Consider the following 19956-nt stretch of genomic DNA (forward strand, 5'->3'; position numbering starts at 1 on the left):
CACATGGTGCTTATCTTATGTTCTTGAAGAATCACATGTTCAAAGGAGGACAGACGCCCACTGATACAGCTCTGATTTATTTTGAGAAGTACTTACACAAACCCACCACAGGATGGCAGCCATACTGTGTGATTGACATGGACAGTGAATACACAGGGACTGCAACAGTGATTTTCCCATCTCATTCCCTCCTCAGCCCTCCCACATCATCACCACTGATAATAATTCAAGGAAGACGAGTGTCAAAATCGGCGACAGTAAAGGTTTTTTGTTCGTTAAAGCGAGAGCTTGCTCGGAAAAGCGAAGCGAACTGAGCAAAAAAGATACCCTGAATCGTCGTATTCACAAACAAATACACAGATGGCGAGGAGTCTGAATGCATGGCACGTCGGCATTCAGAACGATCAGCTAAGGTTGCACTCTATTATACAAGCTGATGGGGATTGCTAAACATGCAGCTGTACTGCAGATTGAAATGATTACATAAGCAAAGCAGGGTCAATAGACAAAGAGTCAGAAAATTCAGTGACTGTAAACAAAACGAACAGATCCAGAGACGGAAACAAATAACCACCCAGCCAGAAATGTGAACTCTATTTGATCACTGCCAACCAGAAATGTATCCTTAATGCCTGGATAATACGATAATGTTGTTTTGGTTTGATTATCTCACTGCTGACGTGCTGGGAGTCTCAATGTGCATAGACAGAGTGCAGAATAAACCTACCACCCTTTCCCAAATCTTACTGACATTATTTAAGCTCTGAATGAAAATATCCTGAAGCCTAAAAGTGTTTTTTATTAGTGTCCAAGCCCTTTATTCTTATCCTAATCCAACTTTGGAGGATCTACTCTCTCTCTCTCTTTTTTTTTTTTGTTTTTTTTGCTGTCAGCAATCAGACATTCACAAGGTTATCGAAGGACACCAAGAATATGAGCAGCCAGATCGATTCAACAGTTAGAAAACTCCCCGAGGCCACTGACCCACCGTGCATGTGCTTCTCTGAACAAGTGTATGGCCAGAGCTGCTGTGACAGATGAACCAGGGGACGACATCTGATATCCTGGCAGGCATGTAGATAAGTTTTATATATATGAAAATGCTGAAATGTGCACAAAGATCCACGGCATGCATGCAGCTCGATGAAAATGGGATCTTATTGTTGTTGGATCTGTGCGTTTCCACTGACCCTGAAGGATGTAATCCCCCTTTACACCGAGAGGTTAAATTATAGGAAGGCTCTTGTACCAAAAGCAAAGTTGTATCTGAACAGGAATTCCTGTGTTTAATAGACGTGTAGATGATTTAGAAGAGACCTGATATTTAACAGGTCAAAAATAACGGGACAATCAGACGAAACACTGACTCCGTCTGATGGCTGATCTCACCTTCAGCCAGATGTCTTCTACCAATATCGAATGTCTGAGGTCGTGCAGATGTGGGTTAGGGAACCTTTTCGAGCTGTTTATAAAAATCAGATAACCGAACTAATCAAATTCCTGTATCTTTAAATTCAAAATATGTGACACCGCACTGACGAAAGAAGATGTTGCATAACTGGTGTTTCTGTTGGAGCAAAAATTACAGTCACTGAGGTAAACTGTCTTGAATCCAGATGAAATTTGTTTCAGAAATGCTGCAACACAGTGCAGGATACTCTGAAAGACATCGTTTTGCCTGCTGTGGACACAGCTTTGGGCTTTCATCAGACAGGAGCAGTCAAAGGTTACGCACCACAGTATTTGCCTTTCTTAAAGTTGCTCTTTTGGCTTTCTGGCAGTGGGAGACAGAGATAGCAAAGGCCTGGAACAAGTGGCCGGGCGCACTCGCACCACTGAGGCCTGCGGTGGTAACAGAGGATTTCTCTCTTTTGTCCTTTTTTAAAAAACATTCCCTCGCACCTCTGCGCTTCTGAATTCGGATGGAGACGTTTTGAATGGGGCATGACGTGAATACAGATTAACAGACGCTGCACAGGCAGAAAAAGCAGGCACTCATAGTCTCACAGCCTTCACGCACGCGCACATTTTGACACATTATCGTCTCATGTGAAGGTGGATAAAACACCACTGTCACCAGAAGACAATGAAAATACATAAAAACAATGAAAAGGTAAAGGTAGAAATCCACCGAACGGATCTTTTTGTGCTTTATAATACGGTGTGTTGTTTTGCATTAGATAGACATCCACGAAGATAAGAGACTTCTCACGACAATCATCCTTTCGTAACATCCCTCCCCCCCCCGCTCCTGCATCTGCGTACCACATAATGAGTCACAAAGGGTGCACATACTGTCAGGTACTTTCACTGAATGAATTTTGAGTGCATTAGTCTCAAATCTGGTCATTATGCATAAAATTTGAATGGACATGAGCAACTTCTACAATACAGTACGGTCTAAAGCACAATTTAGTGAGCTTTGTTTTGTTACGTCAACACTTTAATGAGGACATTGTCACAATTTGGTTTACCTTGGAAAAGAAAAGTATTCAGATTACACCTTATTACCATCACTAATATTAGTATGAATATCATATACTAATACTCTGCGCCGTATTTATTGGCAATATGAGACAGATTTTAATCAGTATTGTTATTGCATGTTTTATCCTTTGTTCTTATTTCTTCCTTACTCACATTCTGTTATCGGCCATCGTTCAGTGAGACATAAATGTGTGTGTGTGTGGTATAGTGCATTTGCATGTGTGTGCATTTATGCGTTTGTATCATGAATATCTTGTATAATCTAGTCCGGTTTGTCACTGCTTGGGGCTCCTTGCTGCGTGAGCGTATGCCAGTACTCGACTTTCTTCCCTTTGTTTTTGAGACACTCGAACCAGTGTCTGAGTCTCTCTCCGCTCGCATTGATGCCCAGCTCCACTCCTCCTGCAAACACAGAGAGAGAGAAGCAGAGGAAACAGAGAGGAGTCAAGAGGCGAAGGAAAACTTGTTTGCTGGTGAGGACGATAAAAGGAGACAAAAACTGGGAGGAGGTGAAGATGACTAATAAGGAAACAAAATAACTAACAAACTAAAGAAAGAAAAATTTGAGTTTGCTTTTCATTTTTTTTTAAATACTCTTTATGAATCTGAAATTCCTGATCCTTTTAGCATAGCTATCAGAGGGAAAACAATCACAACACTCACTTATGTGAAATGTTTGCAGGGACCAAAGAATGGTCCAGATCTTTCTAAAGAGCCCCCAAAAATCTGGGAAATACTGGATCATCCTTACCAATGCACTGTACATTATCCTGGGACCTTACAAAACATTATCTTTACAGTTTAAGTAACACATTTCTCATGAATTGGAGTGGCAGTGTAGAGTGGAATATAATCAAGTTCAGTACCTCAAAATTGGTACATTAGTACAAGGCGTGTTTAAAGATTGATTGAATCTACCAACAAAAAGCAAAAAAACAAAGCATCTCTGCTTTAAATGTTACCCCTGTCTGCTCCTAGATCTTCTCCTTGTGAAGCACTGTGAGCATTAAGGCACATCTGCTATGCTTGGACTGCTCCCCAGAAGTTCCAAACATAACGAGAGTTAATCGTCCAGTTTTAGCGGTCATTATTGGGGAAGCCTGCAGACTCCAAGCTTGAAGAAGGGGCATTAGCTAGGAGCACAAGCAGGAGCATATGCTCACAGCTTTATCAACTCTTTCAGGGTTTTGCATTGTGAATTTGCTCCAAAGGAGTCCAACTGGACCACAATTTGTGTCCCAAGGCTTCAAAAGAAGAACCATAACTGCACACAGCTTTAGTTATGGAGCTCGCCCTCGTGCCACCATCCACCTACCAGTGCTGGGTAATCACATTACAGTTTTCTTCAAAGTAACGTGAACTGTGATGAATTCAATAATTACACCTACTGTAATACTGTTACAGATGTTAGTGATTAATGATCATCAAATGCGACTTTTTCCTCCTAAACATTTCCCTAATCAGCTGATTTCAGTTGGGCAGGGAGTGGACTGCAGCCTTTGAGAGGTGGCATATGGATGTTGCTTTTATTTTTATTTTTTATTGCATGATAAGAACAATAGCCTGATCGTAAAGTGCGGATTGCATCCAGGACAGAAGCAGCTACCCATTGCTTGTGATAAGAGAGCCAATGCTCTCTGTACAGACAGCATGCTAACACAAAGCTAGCCAAGAACACAGAGTGAAGTGTAGGGATGGGAACTGATAAGAATTCAGTGCTGCCGATTCCATTACTGATTCTCCTATTGAGTTCTCACTGGCTCTGCTTTGAGAGTGACCACCATCGCTAAGCAGCATGTCATAAATGCTACATTTATGCAAATTTCTCTGTAAAACGACCTGAAACACACTGTCTCATAATTACCATTTAACAATATAAACTGAGGCTACACACCAACACAAATGCCAATCCTAACGAGGACACACATGTGATCTTTCTCTTAGTGTTTAGGTATGAACACAAAGTTAACAGCACAAAGCAAAGATGAGAACCAGCACAGAGACTTTCAAGTGATTCTACTGTAGAAACATGAACAGGTGGAAAGGAAAGCTGCAGCCTGACCGATCATCAGTTTGTTACCTGTTGAATTTAGGGTCTGGCTGCTTGGCTGGGGTCAGCATTCACTCAGCTTTATCACCACTCTGGGTTCTTGGCTAGCTTAGCGTTAGCATGCTGTCTACAGGATGCAGTTTGGACTTTATCATTGTGCTCTTGTCCATTTGTACAATACAAATAATGCTAATCTCCATATCCACTCTACACACTATTTTCCACCTCCTGAACATTAACCCTTTAAGACCTACCATAGAACCAAGTTCGCCAGAGCTTATATTATATTTTTACATGGTGTGGAGCCATTTTTGGGAGCATTTCAAGTTGCTATACATCAATACAACCATTATAGCCCAAACTTTAATAATATGTCTGCATTAGGTGCATAGTAATTACATAAATTGCAAAAAAGTGCAATAAACTACAAAAAAAATTGAAAATCGTTTTTGTTTTTTTAACATATATTTCTAGTTAGAGAAATTTAAGAGGCTTATCCCTCAAAACTGTAAATACAAAAAAGTTACACAAACTAGTTTCCCACCACAGGAAATTTATTTTGAGTGTCTTCATAGTTTTATTTTTGAAATACACCAATTTTTATATACTGCAGGAAAAATGAAAATAAATATTATAGTGCAAATTTGCAAAATAACAGCATATGCATCAAAATAAACTATTTCCAGCAGTGCAATATGAGTCTTAAGCATCCCAGAAACGACACAGAAAGTCATAAAGTCAAACATAACTTTTTAAAACACATAACAAGTAAAACACAAGCTCATAAGGCCCCGATCGTAAAAAACTACATTTCCGCAAAATGACGTCACGGTTGGTTTCGGGCAGGTCATGCGGTCATGTGATAGTTCGCGCTGATGGACGTAGGAAGGACAAGCTGATGGCATAAGATGTAAGTACAACTCCTCCAGTTTCATATGCAAAAAAAATTATTGCGCTAGCTTACTTGGTTGCAGAGCTACCGGGATTTAAAAATAGTTACGCAAAACAGAGCGTGCCCGCTCCGATCGGCTGTAAAGGGTTAACTGAAATCACCTGATTGTAGCTCAAGTGCAACTGAAAAGATAAGTTGATAGGCAATGACTGATCAATACTGATTGATAGGAGAGCACACTAATAATCCCCGTCCCTAGTGAAGTTAAAGCTGAGTGTATGTATGCTGCCCCCCAGCACAGCAGCCAGAGCAAAAACAGCAATGATCAGTCAGTCTTGCAGGACTTTTGTCTTATGTTCTAACAGAACACCACTGTGGCGATTGCTGTAAAGTGTTTTTGGGGTTGTTGACTTTGTACTCATATTTAAACACTAAAAGAAAGGTCTCTGGTGTCCTTATTGAGACAGGAATCTGTGTCAGTGTTTAGAAGGTAAAATGCATCTCATGCTATGCTAAATGAGTAACACAAGAGTAATGTAATTACTGAGTATTTCAACTAGTTTTTTCTCCAAGGACTGATTAATGCATTACTTTTAAAAAAGTGACAAATACCTTCTTCTGAGTAGTAACCCAAACATGGCCACTAGCATGACCACACACATAGCACAATCATCGTAGCTCTGAGATCCAGCTTCTAAATGTGATCATCCTTCCCAAAATATAATTAAAAGTGTGAGGAAGGAAGGGAATCCAGTGTGGGATAGAGATGAGCAATTGCAGATCATAGTTAGACTTCCAGGAAGCAAGTCGAGGAACACTCAGGGCGAATCATAACTACATGACCTTAAGAACAGCAGCAATATTAATAAATGTATGTTTTCTGTGAAGAAGTGCAAATCAGTTGTTGTTGGGGTTTTTTGTTTTTTAACTTTGTTGTTAAAAAGTAATCTTTAATAATATTTAATTAGGAACAGCCAACAATGCATTATATTAAAATTTATGTAAATATCTTTATTTGCTGCCAGACTGTCATGTAAGGACAGAAGGAAGCAAAAAGGCCTTCATGTCAAATTTTCCCTGACGGAGAGAAAGAGAAATTTAAGGTAGCTGGAAAATAACAATAAATTGAAATTTTGATGACTGATTTTACAAGAATTGGATGCGCTGGGAATAAACAAGTGGAGAAACAAGAAATACTTCAAGTGAGGTAATGGAGCCACTGGAGGAGGAGCGCAACGTATGATAAAGCTGCACACAGCTGTCACGCTGGGGATACAAAGTCTTTCTCTTGGCTGTGATTGCATAAGAGTGCCTCAGAAACTGACAGCCATGAGCAAACAAAGCTCGGTTTTTGATCTACGCCTTTTCTGAGCACGGGACCGAGCGTCGCCTGAGACGCTGCTGCTGGGAGGAGAAGAGGAGCGATCTACAGATCATCCCTCGCTTTCCTCTCACAGAATCATGCAACTTGTAGAACAGGTCTAAACCTGTTGACAGAGTTTCGATAGGATAATCACGCACAACACTTTGTCAGTTTCGCTGCACGCCCCCGCAGCACTCCCACCACCTCCCAACAGTGATCGATGGAGTGTTCCCCGGGCCCGCTGGCTGATAGTGACAAACGAATGGCCAGCCATCCTGACACACACTGGGGGATAGAAGAAGGATGAGGAACTGGAGCCGGGGGGAGACGTGGCGGCTGACGCACAGGCTGGTGGGCTGGTGCGTGCCAAAACTCGCACGGTTTTACCCCTGCTCTCTCCTCACTTCTCCTCCGCTGCAGATCCCTCTCATTAAACCCCACCAGCGGATGAATAACTGCTTGTGGTGAACCAAGCATTTAGCAGAGCCATAGATCTGAAAGAATCAATAGGCGTCAAAGTTCCTACTGAAACACTGAACTGCATCTGAATTTCTCTGTTCCACACAACTTTCCAATCCTTTTATGGGTGGAGGCGTGTCCAGCAGTGTTTTTGGGCCATCAGATCAACAGTTTTACAAACACCAACCTATTAATGTTCGATCACTCAAAGTCCCTCACAGGACTGACACCTGTAGGTGAACACGAGTAGGTGAAGGTAAATTAAGGTAAATAAGTGTTTAAAAGAGAAACCATTAAGACTTGCTGTATATTAAATTACATTTGACTTTTTAAGCAAGCATGTCGCATAGCTTTATATGTTAAATATTAAGCTTATTAATTTGGGTAACCTGATCTTATCCCTCATAAACATCAAGCAATAATTAAAGTCTTTTTTTTGTATGTGTATACATTCAAAGCTCTCGACTTCCACAGTTTTAAATGCAACATGTTCAAATACAACACATTTTAAATGAAAAGCACTAAGGGAAGCACAGATGGCTTTAAAATTTCTAAAGGACACTTTTTACCTGCCCTCAAAATTTGAACTGGAGCTTGATTTGATGGCAGCGCAGTAACTGGATTCATGGGTTTCTGTCTGTGCAGTTGTGGCATCATTACATTGCAATAAACATAAAGTCTCTTGCGATTTGGCATCGTGATTAAAACCAAGATTGAACTGAATCGGAGATATCAGACTTGGAACACAGTCCCACTGTTTTGAGACTGTGCTCGCGTGGCCTTTTCATCAGCTCTTTATCCGCTTTTTTAGCTTTGAGACTTGACTTTGAAGGGAACCGATTGGAAACAGCTCAGAGGTTTAGATTTGGCTCATGGTGAAGATGAAATTTCCCAACTCTCTTCATGCGCATGTTGCTCCCTCAGTTTATCCATTCGATTCATTGCTTGAGTTTACTCACCTCTGTGATGTGACATCCTCTACATACAGTGGCTTGCAATAGTATTCGGCCCCCTTGAACTTTTCCACATTTTGTCACATTACAGCCACAAACATGAATCAATTTTATTGGAATTCCACGTGAAAGACCAATACAAAGTGGTGTACACGTGAGAAGTGGAACGAAAATCATACATGATTCCAAACATTTATACAAATAAATAACTGCAAAGTGGGGTGTGCATAATTATTCAGCCCCCTTTGGTCTGAGTGCAGTCAGTTGCCCATAGACATTGCCTGATGAGTGCTAATGACTAAATAGAGTGCACCTGTGTGTAATCTAATGTCAGTACAAATACAGCTGCTCTGTGACGACCTCAGAGGTTGTCTAAGAGAATATTAGGAGCAACAACACCATGAAGTCCAAAGAACTCACGAGACAGGTCATGGATAAAGTTATTGAGAAATTTAAAGCAGGCTTAGGCTACAAAAAGATTTCCCAAGCCTTGAACATCCCACTATTAGTCGTGCACTGCACAAAGTTGGCCTTTATGGAAGAGTGGCAAGAAGAAAGTCATTGTTAAAAGAAAACCATAAGAATTCCCGTTTGCAGTTTGCCACAAGCCATGTGGGGGACACAGCAAACATGTGGAAGAAGGTGCTCTGGTCAGATGAGACCAAAATGGAACTTTTTGGCCAAAATGCAAAACGCTATGTGTGGTGGAAAACTAACACTGCACATCACTCTGAACACACTCTGTTAAATATGGTGGTGGCAGCATCATGCCCTGGGGGTGCTTCTCTTCAGCAGGGACAGGGAAGCTGGTCAGAGTTGATGGGAAGATGGATGGAGCCAAATACAGAGCAATCTTGGAAGAAAACCTGTTGGAGTCTGCAAAAGACGTGAGACTGGGGCGGAGGTTTACCTTCCAGCAGGACAACGACCCTAAACATAAAGCCAGGGCAGCAATGGAATGGTTTAAAACAGAACATATCCATGTGTTAGAATGGCCCAGTCAAAGTCCAGATCTAAATCCAATCGAGAATCTGTGGCAAGATCTGAAAACTGCTGTTCACAAACACTGTCCATCTAATCTGACTGAGCTGGAGCTGTTTTGCAAAGAAGAATGGGCAAGAATTTCAGTCTGTAGATGTGCAAAGCTGGTAGAGACAGACGCTAAAAGACTGGCAGCTGTAACTGCAGCAAAAGGTGGTTCTACAAAGTATTGACTCAGGGGGCTGAATAATTACACACACCCCACTTTACAGTTATTTGTTTGTAAAAAATGTTTGGAATCATGTATGATTTTCGTTCCACTTCTCACGTGTACACCACTTTGTGTTGGTCTTTCACGTGGAATTCCAATAAAACTGATTCATGTTTGTGGCTGTAATGTGACAAAATGTGGAAAAGTTGCAATACTTTTGCAAGCCACTGTATTCTGCTACGACAGTAAGCCTGTTTTCTAATGGTAACGCTTACAGAAGACCACTGCACTGGAACTATGCTTGCTCGACCTCTTTATCAACTGTTTTTCTCCATCTCTCCTTTTTTTTGTTTCTGTGTCATTTTTCTCTCAGACCCAATTAACATCATGGGCAGGCTGCTGTAGCTAAACCTGTAATGATAATGGTCGGGGAAATGGTTGTTATCTGGGGCTGTGTGTGGGTCTGATGGCCTTTTCCCCCAGCAGGGCTTATAAGTCATTGGGTTTATCTAAACAGGGGGTGTCTCCCTTCAGCCTACCGTCTCTCCCACACACAAACACACACGTGCGCACACTCGCGCACACTCACATTAGACAAAGTAAAATGCTTTGATCTGAAGGCCTCCGAGCTCATAGGGTGGTAATCCATTCTCACTGTGCCTCCCTACCAGTTCTCCATCACTCCTTAAGCTCCCATGTTCTCCGTTGCTGTGATATACACACCGGGCCATGCCAAAGCTTTTTAGCAGTCTGATGAAGCTGCAACCATCTAATGTGCCAAGTCTATGAAGGATGTGGACCCAGAGAAAATCGTCTTCCTTTTTGAGTTTTCCCCTCCATTTCCTGTTCCACTCAAACTCTTCTTTGCTCGCTCAATCGTTCTCCTCAAGCCTCATAATTACTTCTCATCTCTCTAGTTTTCTTCCCCCTCTCTCTACCCACACTCAGCCTGTTTTTTTCCTCCTTCTTTTTTTATCTTTCTGCTCCGCTTTCATTTCAACAGTCTGCTACGGTCACATTCTTTGCTTCGCTGCTTTCCTCTCCACTCCTCCCCTCCACACTACAGCGTTTCTGAGCCTACCTATGAAGTCGTTGCTCATTCCCAAGTCATAGTCCCACACAGTGATCTCCAGGGTCTTCTTCGCCAGCTGGTCCAAGGATACTTCATATGAAAACTCCTGTGCAGGTGGGGTACATGAGAGCATATTTACATCAATGATTCATAAACAGGTGATTGAAAGGAACTGAATTCCTAACTCAGCACGTGTTCTGTGATACGCTGGGTGCACCTGCAGGATATGACACAGTCCCTTTAAGGTATGCTTAAATTGCCATGCTTTACATTGGGAGCTCAGTAGAGAAATCAAAGAAGTTGTTAGCTGCGGTGTGGTTAATTGCAGAGAAAGTGTGGAGCTGTACCTCATTGAATTCGGGATTGAGAGTCTTTTTCTTCACGGAAGTCTTGTATTTGGACTTTTTCCCCATATCTGGCTGTAAGACGCTGAGAAAGAGAGAGAAACCAGATAAAGACATGAATTCAGCGTGATCTTGGGGAATCAGGGAACATGCTGTACAACCCCTGGAAAACAGGCTGTCAGAAACTATTACTCAAATAGCCACGGTCAATGTCTTAGTTAATCTTTGCCTATATTTCATGAAATTCTGCTACTTGTAGGTTAGTGTTAGTGTTACTGACAAACAAATGGAAATGATCACACACATGCATATTTAGCATTGCTGTGCAGTAATTAGTGTTAGGCACAAATAGAGACAGTTTACCATCTGTCTCTAGTGGAGTGGAGACGGATGGTAAACAGATATTCTTACACCACCAGTTTTGCACAGATTAACATACAGTGATTGTATTTTGTTTGAGAAAGTGAGTGATCTCAAATGTAAAATAGGTTTGTGCAACAGAGATCTTTGAACTCCTGTCAAACAGAGCCAGAACTTCATTATCAAACCAGCTAATCCACAACTTTTTAAAATCTTTGTCCGTAAAGTTGACAGTAAAGTCTGCTGAATAGCAGAAACAAAAAGGGAGAATGAAATTTTGCAAAATGTCTTTATGAGATAACTTCAACCCAGAAGTGTTTTGAACAATGGCAGGGACAGAGAGCAGCTGAAAGAGAACGAGAAAGAGACAGAGGAGGATTGTAGACCACAGCAAGATCATAATCGTGCTGATGTTGGAGGAGTATACGCTCCAGAGAAGAGGCAACAGAAGGGTCGCTGGAGGGCAACGGGATTCATCATCAGCATAAATTCAAAGTCAAGATGTTCAGGCAGTGAGATATCACACTCTTCCAGCCTTTCACTGTCAATGACGAATCCTGGCCTGACAGCTGATGCATGCAGAGCTGGAATCAGAGCGAGTGAAGGATGGAGGGGATGCAGGTGGAGCAGGAGGAGGGGGAACTGACAGAGAGCAAGGTGGCACAAAGTTTGAATCTACTGTTGGATTCTAGTGCCTTTTAATGTAAACTTTAATGCTTATCTGTCAGCTTAGTATCTGAGTGCACTCCCTTCATCAATGCAGACCTTTTCTTTGTCAACTAGAAAGAGAAAAAAACAACAGATGCTTAAGATTTTATGATGGAGAGTTCAAATGTTGTGTCCACTAGGTGGCAGCACATCAACCACCATGACAAGGTGAATGCGTTTGTAAACTGCAGCTTGTTCAGGTTCAGCAGACAAAAAGACAACATTTACATCCCACACATCCCAAACCATTCATGGCTCTCCAGTAACTTCATTCCACAAACTCATGGTATCAAAGAAAGACATAACTGTGGGGGGTAAAAAAACAATTTAATGTAAAATACACAACAGAATAAAAATACTATTAAGGCTTTGGATCAGATTCGTACTGATGAGTTCCAGGAATCTAAATCTGAGGTCTGTGCTTCCTCTTTGTGCTGCTTATCCAACATCTTTTTAATTTCCTCTGCTGATCCTGTTCTAGATGTAGGAAACAGGCCCATGTTCAATGGTAATAGTCACAATTTATCAAGCAAGCCTGGAATCTCTTTATTGTGGGTAAAGTAAGTTAATGTACTTCATCTTTCATAAGTTGAGATAATCTACACGGAAGCTAATAAAAAGCCAGAAACTGTGGTGTCATTTGTTTTCACTTAGTTAGGCTGCTGTAACGCGAGTGCAGGAAATAACATTATAATCTGTGCGGCCTACCCAGCAGACTGTTTGGGGTAAACATGAATGATGAATCAACATACATCCATGATGTACAGATGTTTTTATGTTCCATCATAATGCCAAATCAGAAGTCAAGACTCATCAAATAAGGCAACATTTTCCAGTCTGTTGTCCAGTTTCGGTGAGCCCAACAAAGTGACAAATGAGTGTATACAACTCAAAGTCGGTCCAGTTTCGTACATCAGATTAGCCTGACAACCAAATGCATCAGAGTCTGTCTTCTTAGAGAGAAGTTAAATATCTCTGAGCAATTCAAAATAAGTATCCCCTGGGTAACAAACTAACTGTGTGCCTATTAAAGTCCCAATTACTGTGTTGTTCCAGTAAAAGCCATCAACTTAAATGTTTCAAACAATGTATAAAGACGAGACACAGGCTCAGCTAAATGTTTAAAGCATTAAAAAGCTCATTATCGCCACAAGATGCATCCTACCTGGTGTTTACATAATAGTTTGGTTTACTTCACAAGAAATAAAAAAGAAATCTTAAAGAAACTAATGAATCAATTAAGACAGTCGGCCAAGCAAAGCATCTTTTTAACCCCCAGCACGTGAGGCGGTGAAGTGAAAGCTCGAGGACATCCGAGCCTTAGCTCTGCCGACTCACATTCTGCATACGCCTCCAAGGGCAACTCACGCGGGAGAACTCAGATTTTCAGAATAACAAAACATTCTTTGACACCAACGTTCGTAATTAAGATCGGGTAAATGGAAATAAAGGCCACAAAGGAGCAACCGAACTGTGCCCAAATTGCCACAGAAAATTCAATGTGAAAAATAATTCACGACGCAGGATGCTGGTCCACAGAGATACGGGAGGATAATCCCCTCAGTTTTTCACTAACAGTTTCTTTAAAAAGAACAGTGGGGAACAGCAAACTAAGTAACCACATGTTTATGTGCCGTATACGTACACCGTTTTAGCTCTGCGTCACCGGCTGACAGTGACTGATAAGGTTAGCGAGCTACCGCAGCTGCTGCTGACAACCTTTAAACGCTGTTCACGAGACAAACTGTGTTTGTAATGTGAGGCAACATGAACAAGCAGGACTCATCTTTAAAAAGCCCCGTAAGGCGTGGACAAAGAAATGAGAACGCCTCCCCGTACACATACTATTAAGAAATCTAATGCAGCTACACTACTACTCAAAATGTTATGGTTTGTCTACTGGGAGTGACCAGGATGGACAGGATTAGTACATCGAGCGGCAAGGCTGAGATAGTTTGGACATGTGCAGAAGAGGGATTGTGGATGTACTGGATGAAGGGTATAAAAAGGGGAAGACCACAGAGAAGATTCACAGAGTGAAGGGTTGGTGTGACAGGAGCATGAAACAGAGATAAAGGAAGATGTTCCACTGTGGTGACCTCTAAAATAAGGAGTCAAAAGAAGATAAAGATATATATTAATAATATTTTTCATATCCTTTTCTTTCTTTTTTAAGAGTTAGGAGATGTCCTCCAATGCACATTTGTGCAATATCTCTAAAGTTAGAAACATCCTGTTTCTACAGTAGACAGGCCTGACAGCTGAATGCTCTGCCTCCCAGAGTTTATGTGTGACAAAAGCCAATAGTGGAGGCTATTATAGTACAGGCAGTTCCATAAGAATCAATCAGTGCACCCTAACTCACCCCATTAGAATCAACTGGTTATTTTCCATGATGACTGCATGACTAGACTGGAGAATTAACCACAAGTTAGCCTGCAGTCTGAGAGTGAAGCACTCTGTTTATTGGAATAATATGGTACTCTGAGGTCTTTGAGATATGATGGGGTCTGATTATTCACTATCGTGTATGTGAGGAGAATTTTTTTAGTTTTGGATTTAACAGGGAGCCGATGAACAGAAGCTAATATGGGGAAAAAAACTATGGTCTCTCTTTCTAACTCTCACTGCAGCTGGAGAAAACTTCAAAAAGTAAATCTGGGTAAATGTGCACGGGTTATACAACCATCCAGCATTGGTGGCTGGTCCAAACAACTTACAGTGCATTTGATACCAGGTTCATCTTTTGGTCACAATTCCGTCTGTGTCAAAATAATGTCCCAGTTTAGTCAAACAGTCATTGAAAAATAATCATTTGATTCTAATGGGGTCCATTAGGGTCAGCTGATTGATTTTCTAATGGAAGTGCACTGTTCATTTCATCATTATGCCAGTCCCCTATAGGCTCTTCTGACACATGAACTCTGGAAAATGCTGGGAAAGGACATCACACTGATTTTATACTTGAGAGCTAGCAGAGTAAAAATGATTTAGTCCCGTCACTCTCACTGATAGGAGCAACATATCCAAACTGGCCCGGACAGTAAGACAGTCCATCACAGGGGTAACAAAGCAAGAGCACACTCTCACATCCACACCTACGGCACACCTACCTCATTAATCAGCCTAACAAGCATGCAGTGCTAACCGCTGCATCGCCATGCTGTTGTTGTTATTTTAATAGATGCATTAAAAATTAAATGAAATGTGTAGTCAGGACAGCAGAATCAACTTCTTTATTTTTGCCCAAAATGTTTCTTTCCACCATGGGACCCACATGACGACTTGACAACTCTCCAAAAAATTCGGTACCACCGTGGTGGCAAGTTGAGGCAGAGGCTGACAGAAGAATGAGAGCAGCCCTGTGAGTGAGAGGGGGGAAATTGCTGAAAATGACAGGGGTAGATGGAAGAGAGGGAGCCAACGTTAAAAACAGGGAACAAAAATAAGTTATGACACACAGATGTGCCAAAAAAAAAAAGGAGTCACAATTAGAAGAGAGGAGCTAAATATATGCCTGCTGCAGCGGAGCCTCATGATCTTTTTACTTCGTTGTGCAAGAACAGAGAGATAACCAAACTGTAAAGCACGGCGGTGTGCTTGGTCAGCATGAAGGATTTGACATGTTTGCACTTTTTCTGCCCTTACATGGCTTTTTTTTTTCCGACAGACTTTTCTTTTTCATGTTTTAGATTGTGCATAAAGATCAGGGTAAAAGACTCAGGGCTCTTTTGAAAGATGTCGAATAATTTAGTCTTTAAAATGCTAATTTGTCCTTTAAATGGAAGACAAATTAGTTCTAAGATAATTCTGACCTTGTGTCACTTGATTGGCTTCTAAAAGCTTAACGAGAGAGAGAAAGAGACTGACTGGACTCCTTATGCAGTCATCTCTTCTCTTTTGGCCTGGTTCCCTGTGGCTTTCATATATAAATATATGCACACAGAAATGAAGAATGGTTGCTTTTTTGAACCTTTATGCCATATTATTTATAATGTTATTATTTAATAGTAAAAATGTGTAGCCTATACAGGGAAATAAAACAGTGGTTAGCATGGACGTTCACACATAAATGTCTCATCAGTATGAATTCCAAATCCAAAAAAGGCAAGTCATTGAGGAAAACTGAGAATGTTTAGACACATTTCTTTTCTGGCTAAAGTTTCTGTCACACAGGCCTCGAGACTATTCAGAGACCACCTGGCAGCTGCTGGTCACCGGAGGAAAAACGCATATTTCACAACCGATCGGCACGTAGTTTCTGTGAAATCAGTTACTAAAGCATCAGTGACTCCCTGGCAACCTGAGGTTGCTTCAGAAAAATGGGTATTCCATGATCAGTTGGCAAATTGCTGCTTGAAGATGTTGGCAGTTACGGGGTGAAACTGCTCACAAATAGATCTATTGTGCTGTACCAAAAAACTCCTTGAAATTGCTTTTGGTTGCTAGCAGGTTGTCACAGTTGCCCAATGTCACCTGCTAGTCTCTGAGCGATAGAAAAAGATGAAGTTCAGCTTCAAGTTAATTTAAAAAGTGTTGATGATGCAACTTTTACCTTGAAGGTGAACATTGCCCATTTCTGGTTCACGTCACTCCTTTTCTAATTTTACTACCACAGGTAACAAGTATTTACAGACACGTCAGCATCTTCTGTGCCAACTGGCAAATGACTGGCAATCACCCAAAATAATAAAGAGGCTTTTTGTGCAGCTCCCTGCTGGAAACAGAGAGACCTGTGGTTGCCAGATGGTTGCTGAGCAGTTTTCAGGCCTGCATGACCATACCAGTATGCTTCAGCTGTGGCTGGACTTTACCCTGCCTCTCACCCTGTGGTGACTGGGATAGGCAACAGCCCCACCGCGACCCTGAATCAGATAAGCGGAATAGGATGGATGGATAATCGACTGCTGCATATTTTATTTAATATCAAACATACTGTGTGTCTGTATAGACCTGAACATGCTGATTGATATGTTCAAAGAATTTTGGGTTTTCTTCCAGTTTCATTAAACGCAACAAGAAGAATTAAAATTAAAATCAAAATCACGAGTGCCAAATAATCATCCACCTAATGTTAATAAACAGTTTGTATCTGATCAGCTCTCTTTCTCTCTCTCACACACACACACACACACACACACACACACACACACACACACACACACACACACACACACACACACACACACACACACACACACACACACACACACACAGGCATCAAGATATGCTTGAGCTGCAGAGGATGTCTGGTTTTACAGCTGCAGGACATCAGTGAACTATGTAAATTAATTCCTATCGATTTAATTGCTCAGTACACTTAAGGGATGTAATTTACCTGTGCCAGCAACATATTTAACCCCCTAACTCCTTATTTGTTCAAAGTTAACTTCACTAAAACTTCACGGCGTTCATTATGCTGGTTCTACGGTGTGCACTGACAAAAAAAACAGCGCCTTGAGCTGCACACCTTCAACAGCTCATCCGCTGAACTGAGGTAAACACGGCTCTGTGTGATGGATACAAAGTCCCTGATACGCGAACACAGAAGGGAACAAAAAGAAATGCTGGCAGACGGGCAGCTGAAAAGACCCAAGTGCCAGAAATACGAATCGGATCAGGGCAGAGGCTTAAACGAATAATAAACGACAAGAGTCAGCATAAAAGAAGCAGCTGGTACAATAATGTAGAACAAGAGGAGGAAGACACAACTGAGAGAAATAACATGTACCAGTGTGCACAAAGCCAAGCAGGGATATAAGATAGAATCAGTTGTGCATTCTGGGTGCACATGTAATTTTACCTTTGTTCTCTAAAACATTGTATTAGAAGAGACACCGATACTGTACAACGTGCCGGCTTTAAAGTAAAGAAACAACTCCTCAGAGAAACTGCTAGTATGAGCATTTCCGACTTTCTTGTTTCAGTTGTCAACAGTTAATAAAATGACTCAGAAAATGTCCACTTGCACGAACCTTTGACACCATTAGCTTAAAAAGCAGTTTTCAGTGCAGTGATTGTAGGTGTTCCTCTTATTCAAATCAAACTACTACGCACTGAAAAAGTACTCCTTCACCTCACTGTAGAATACGTCATCCAGACTTTCCTGTAAGCCTGTACTTACAGTTCAGCAAATGCATGTCATTTTTACCTCAGATGTACTCAGAGGAGGGTGTTATTGGCAAGGAAGCTGGGTGTCAGGAAGCCTGCGTGTCAGACAAGCTGACTGGTTCTCCAAAAGTTTAGTTCAGAAGAGAAAACATGAATGCGTTTTCAAGCTTCAGCCACTAGATTGGTTGAAACGGGAGAGAAACAGTATGTTTAACCTTATGCCTTTTCAACTGGGGATGTGTTTTCTTTACATCCCTGTGTCATTTATTCATAAATTATAAATAATGAGAAAACTACCCATCACCCTTAGGCAATAAACAAACATCATCAGGTTCAAAAATGGAAGGCTCAAAGAACGAAATTACCTATTGTTAAACCATAAATGACGTTATTGCATCGTTAGAGTCATCTAAAGAAAACAGAAAGGTGCTTTACAACCTTTTCAGTATTATTTTTTAGCAACCTTGTGCTGCTTCTACCTTGAAGCCTCCCACTGTTGGAGGTGGCGTTGGTTACAAGATTTGCTGTCCTGTGTGGGAGCTTTCACTCTCTGCACTGTTGGTGCTTAAGTGCAGCAGGCACGCTGGAGATTTAGCTGTGTGGGTTTTATCTGTCACCGTGCCTTACAGGCAAGCCGGTACAGTATCAACTATAGTTCTGTTTCAGACTTTGAAGAGACCTGCGTTGGCTGAGAAAAGAATTGATCTCACTGAGAGTACAATGTGATCAGAATGCATCCACCTCCACTCTGCAGGACCTTCCATGTGTCTCAGCGACTGTCGCAGAAACACATGGAAGCTCATAAAGAGTGCTGATCTGCTTACTGCGGTGTATAATGTCAGTCAGGCTCTTGTTGACTTCACATTCCTGTCTCTAATGTAATAAAAGCCTGGAAACAAAAGAAATGAAACAGCTTTTTACAGTTAAAAATAATCTGTGGATTCTACAAGCACCCCAAAAAGTTTCATATAAGAAAGTTTTCGCAGAACTCTTTGCAGTTCTGTGCAACAGACAAAAACTAAGTGAATTAGTGAATCAATGTGAATTAAAAGTCTAAGGAGCAGGTTGGTGGTACTAATAAACTGCACTTGATTATATGATAATCAGAAAATGTGAGCACCTCTATAAAAGCAGGTGTGTGTACACACAAAGCCACAATCCTCCCAGGAGTGGAGATCCAAAACATTCACTCTAAGGTCAGTCTTCGCAATGCTCAGAGAAACTAGAAAAACACCTGAAAGCTATATCTCAGACTCTACAGTCCTCAGCTAGCATGTTAAATGTTAATGACAGGACAATTAGAAAAAACCTGGACATGTTTGGCTTGTCTGGAAGGGAAAGCCTCTTCTTTCTTAAAAGAACATGGCAGCAAGGTTTAGGATTGTAAAGTTGCCCCTGAACAAATCACAAGACTTCTGGTGCAATATCACTAGCACAGATGAGATCAAAGCGGAAATGTCTGGTAAGAATAATAAACCACATTTGGTGAAACGCAAACACAGCATATCAGCACAAACAACTCACGCCAATGATGATGATTTTGGGATTGTTTTACAACCACAGGTGCTGAGGTACCTTGCACTCCTTGGGTAAACCAAGAACTCCTCCACATACCAAAGTATTCTGATCATGAAACAGTATAATGATCCCAAACACAGCAGCAACTCTACATCAGAATTTCTGAAAAATAGAGAATAAGAGGCTTTGCAATGGCCCAGAAAAAGTCCCCTGACTGAAAAAACTTGACTGAAATGCTGTGCCAGAGCTTAAGTGAGCTGTGCATAAACAAATGGCAGCAAAGAAGAGCGGGCCTAAATTCCTCCGCAGCGTTCTTAGAGACTCACAAAGTCAAACAGAAATCCGTTCCTTCAGGTTCATGCTGCTAAACGTAGGTTCAACCAGCTACTGAATCATGGGGTGTACTTAGTTTTTCACAGGACCGCCACAGAGTCCTGTGAAAAACTC

The 19956-nt window shown here is 41.3% G+C and overlaps 2 protein-coding genes across 2 annotated transcripts in view; both read right to left on the reverse strand.

Moving 5' to 3' along the window:
• Positions 1–19956, reverse strand: part of LOC113024198 (MAP/microtubule affinity-regulating kinase 4-like) — a 597794-nt gene that overhangs the window by 75851 nt on the left and 501987 nt on the right. The window lies entirely within an intron of this gene.
• Positions 62–19956, reverse strand: part of doc2g (double C2-like domains, gamma) — a 38376-nt gene continuing 18481 nt past the window's right edge. The window contains exons 9-11 of the mRNA XM_026171078.1: positions 10816–10897; positions 10478–10574; positions 62–2889 (exon numbers count right to left, since the gene is read on the reverse strand). Of these exons, the coding sequence (XP_026026863.1) occupies positions 2750–2889; positions 10478–10574; positions 10816–10897 (319 nt within the window). The 3' untranslated portion in view covers positions 62–2749. The remainder of the gene's footprint in view (positions 2890–10477; positions 10575–10815; positions 10898–19956) is intronic.

This window comes from Astatotilapia calliptera, chromosome 6 (assembly GCF_900246225.1).
Source record: "Astatotilapia calliptera chromosome 6, fAstCal1.2, whole genome shotgun sequence".
NCBI lineage: Eukaryota > Metazoa > Chordata > Actinopteri > Cichliformes > Cichlidae > Astatotilapia > Astatotilapia calliptera.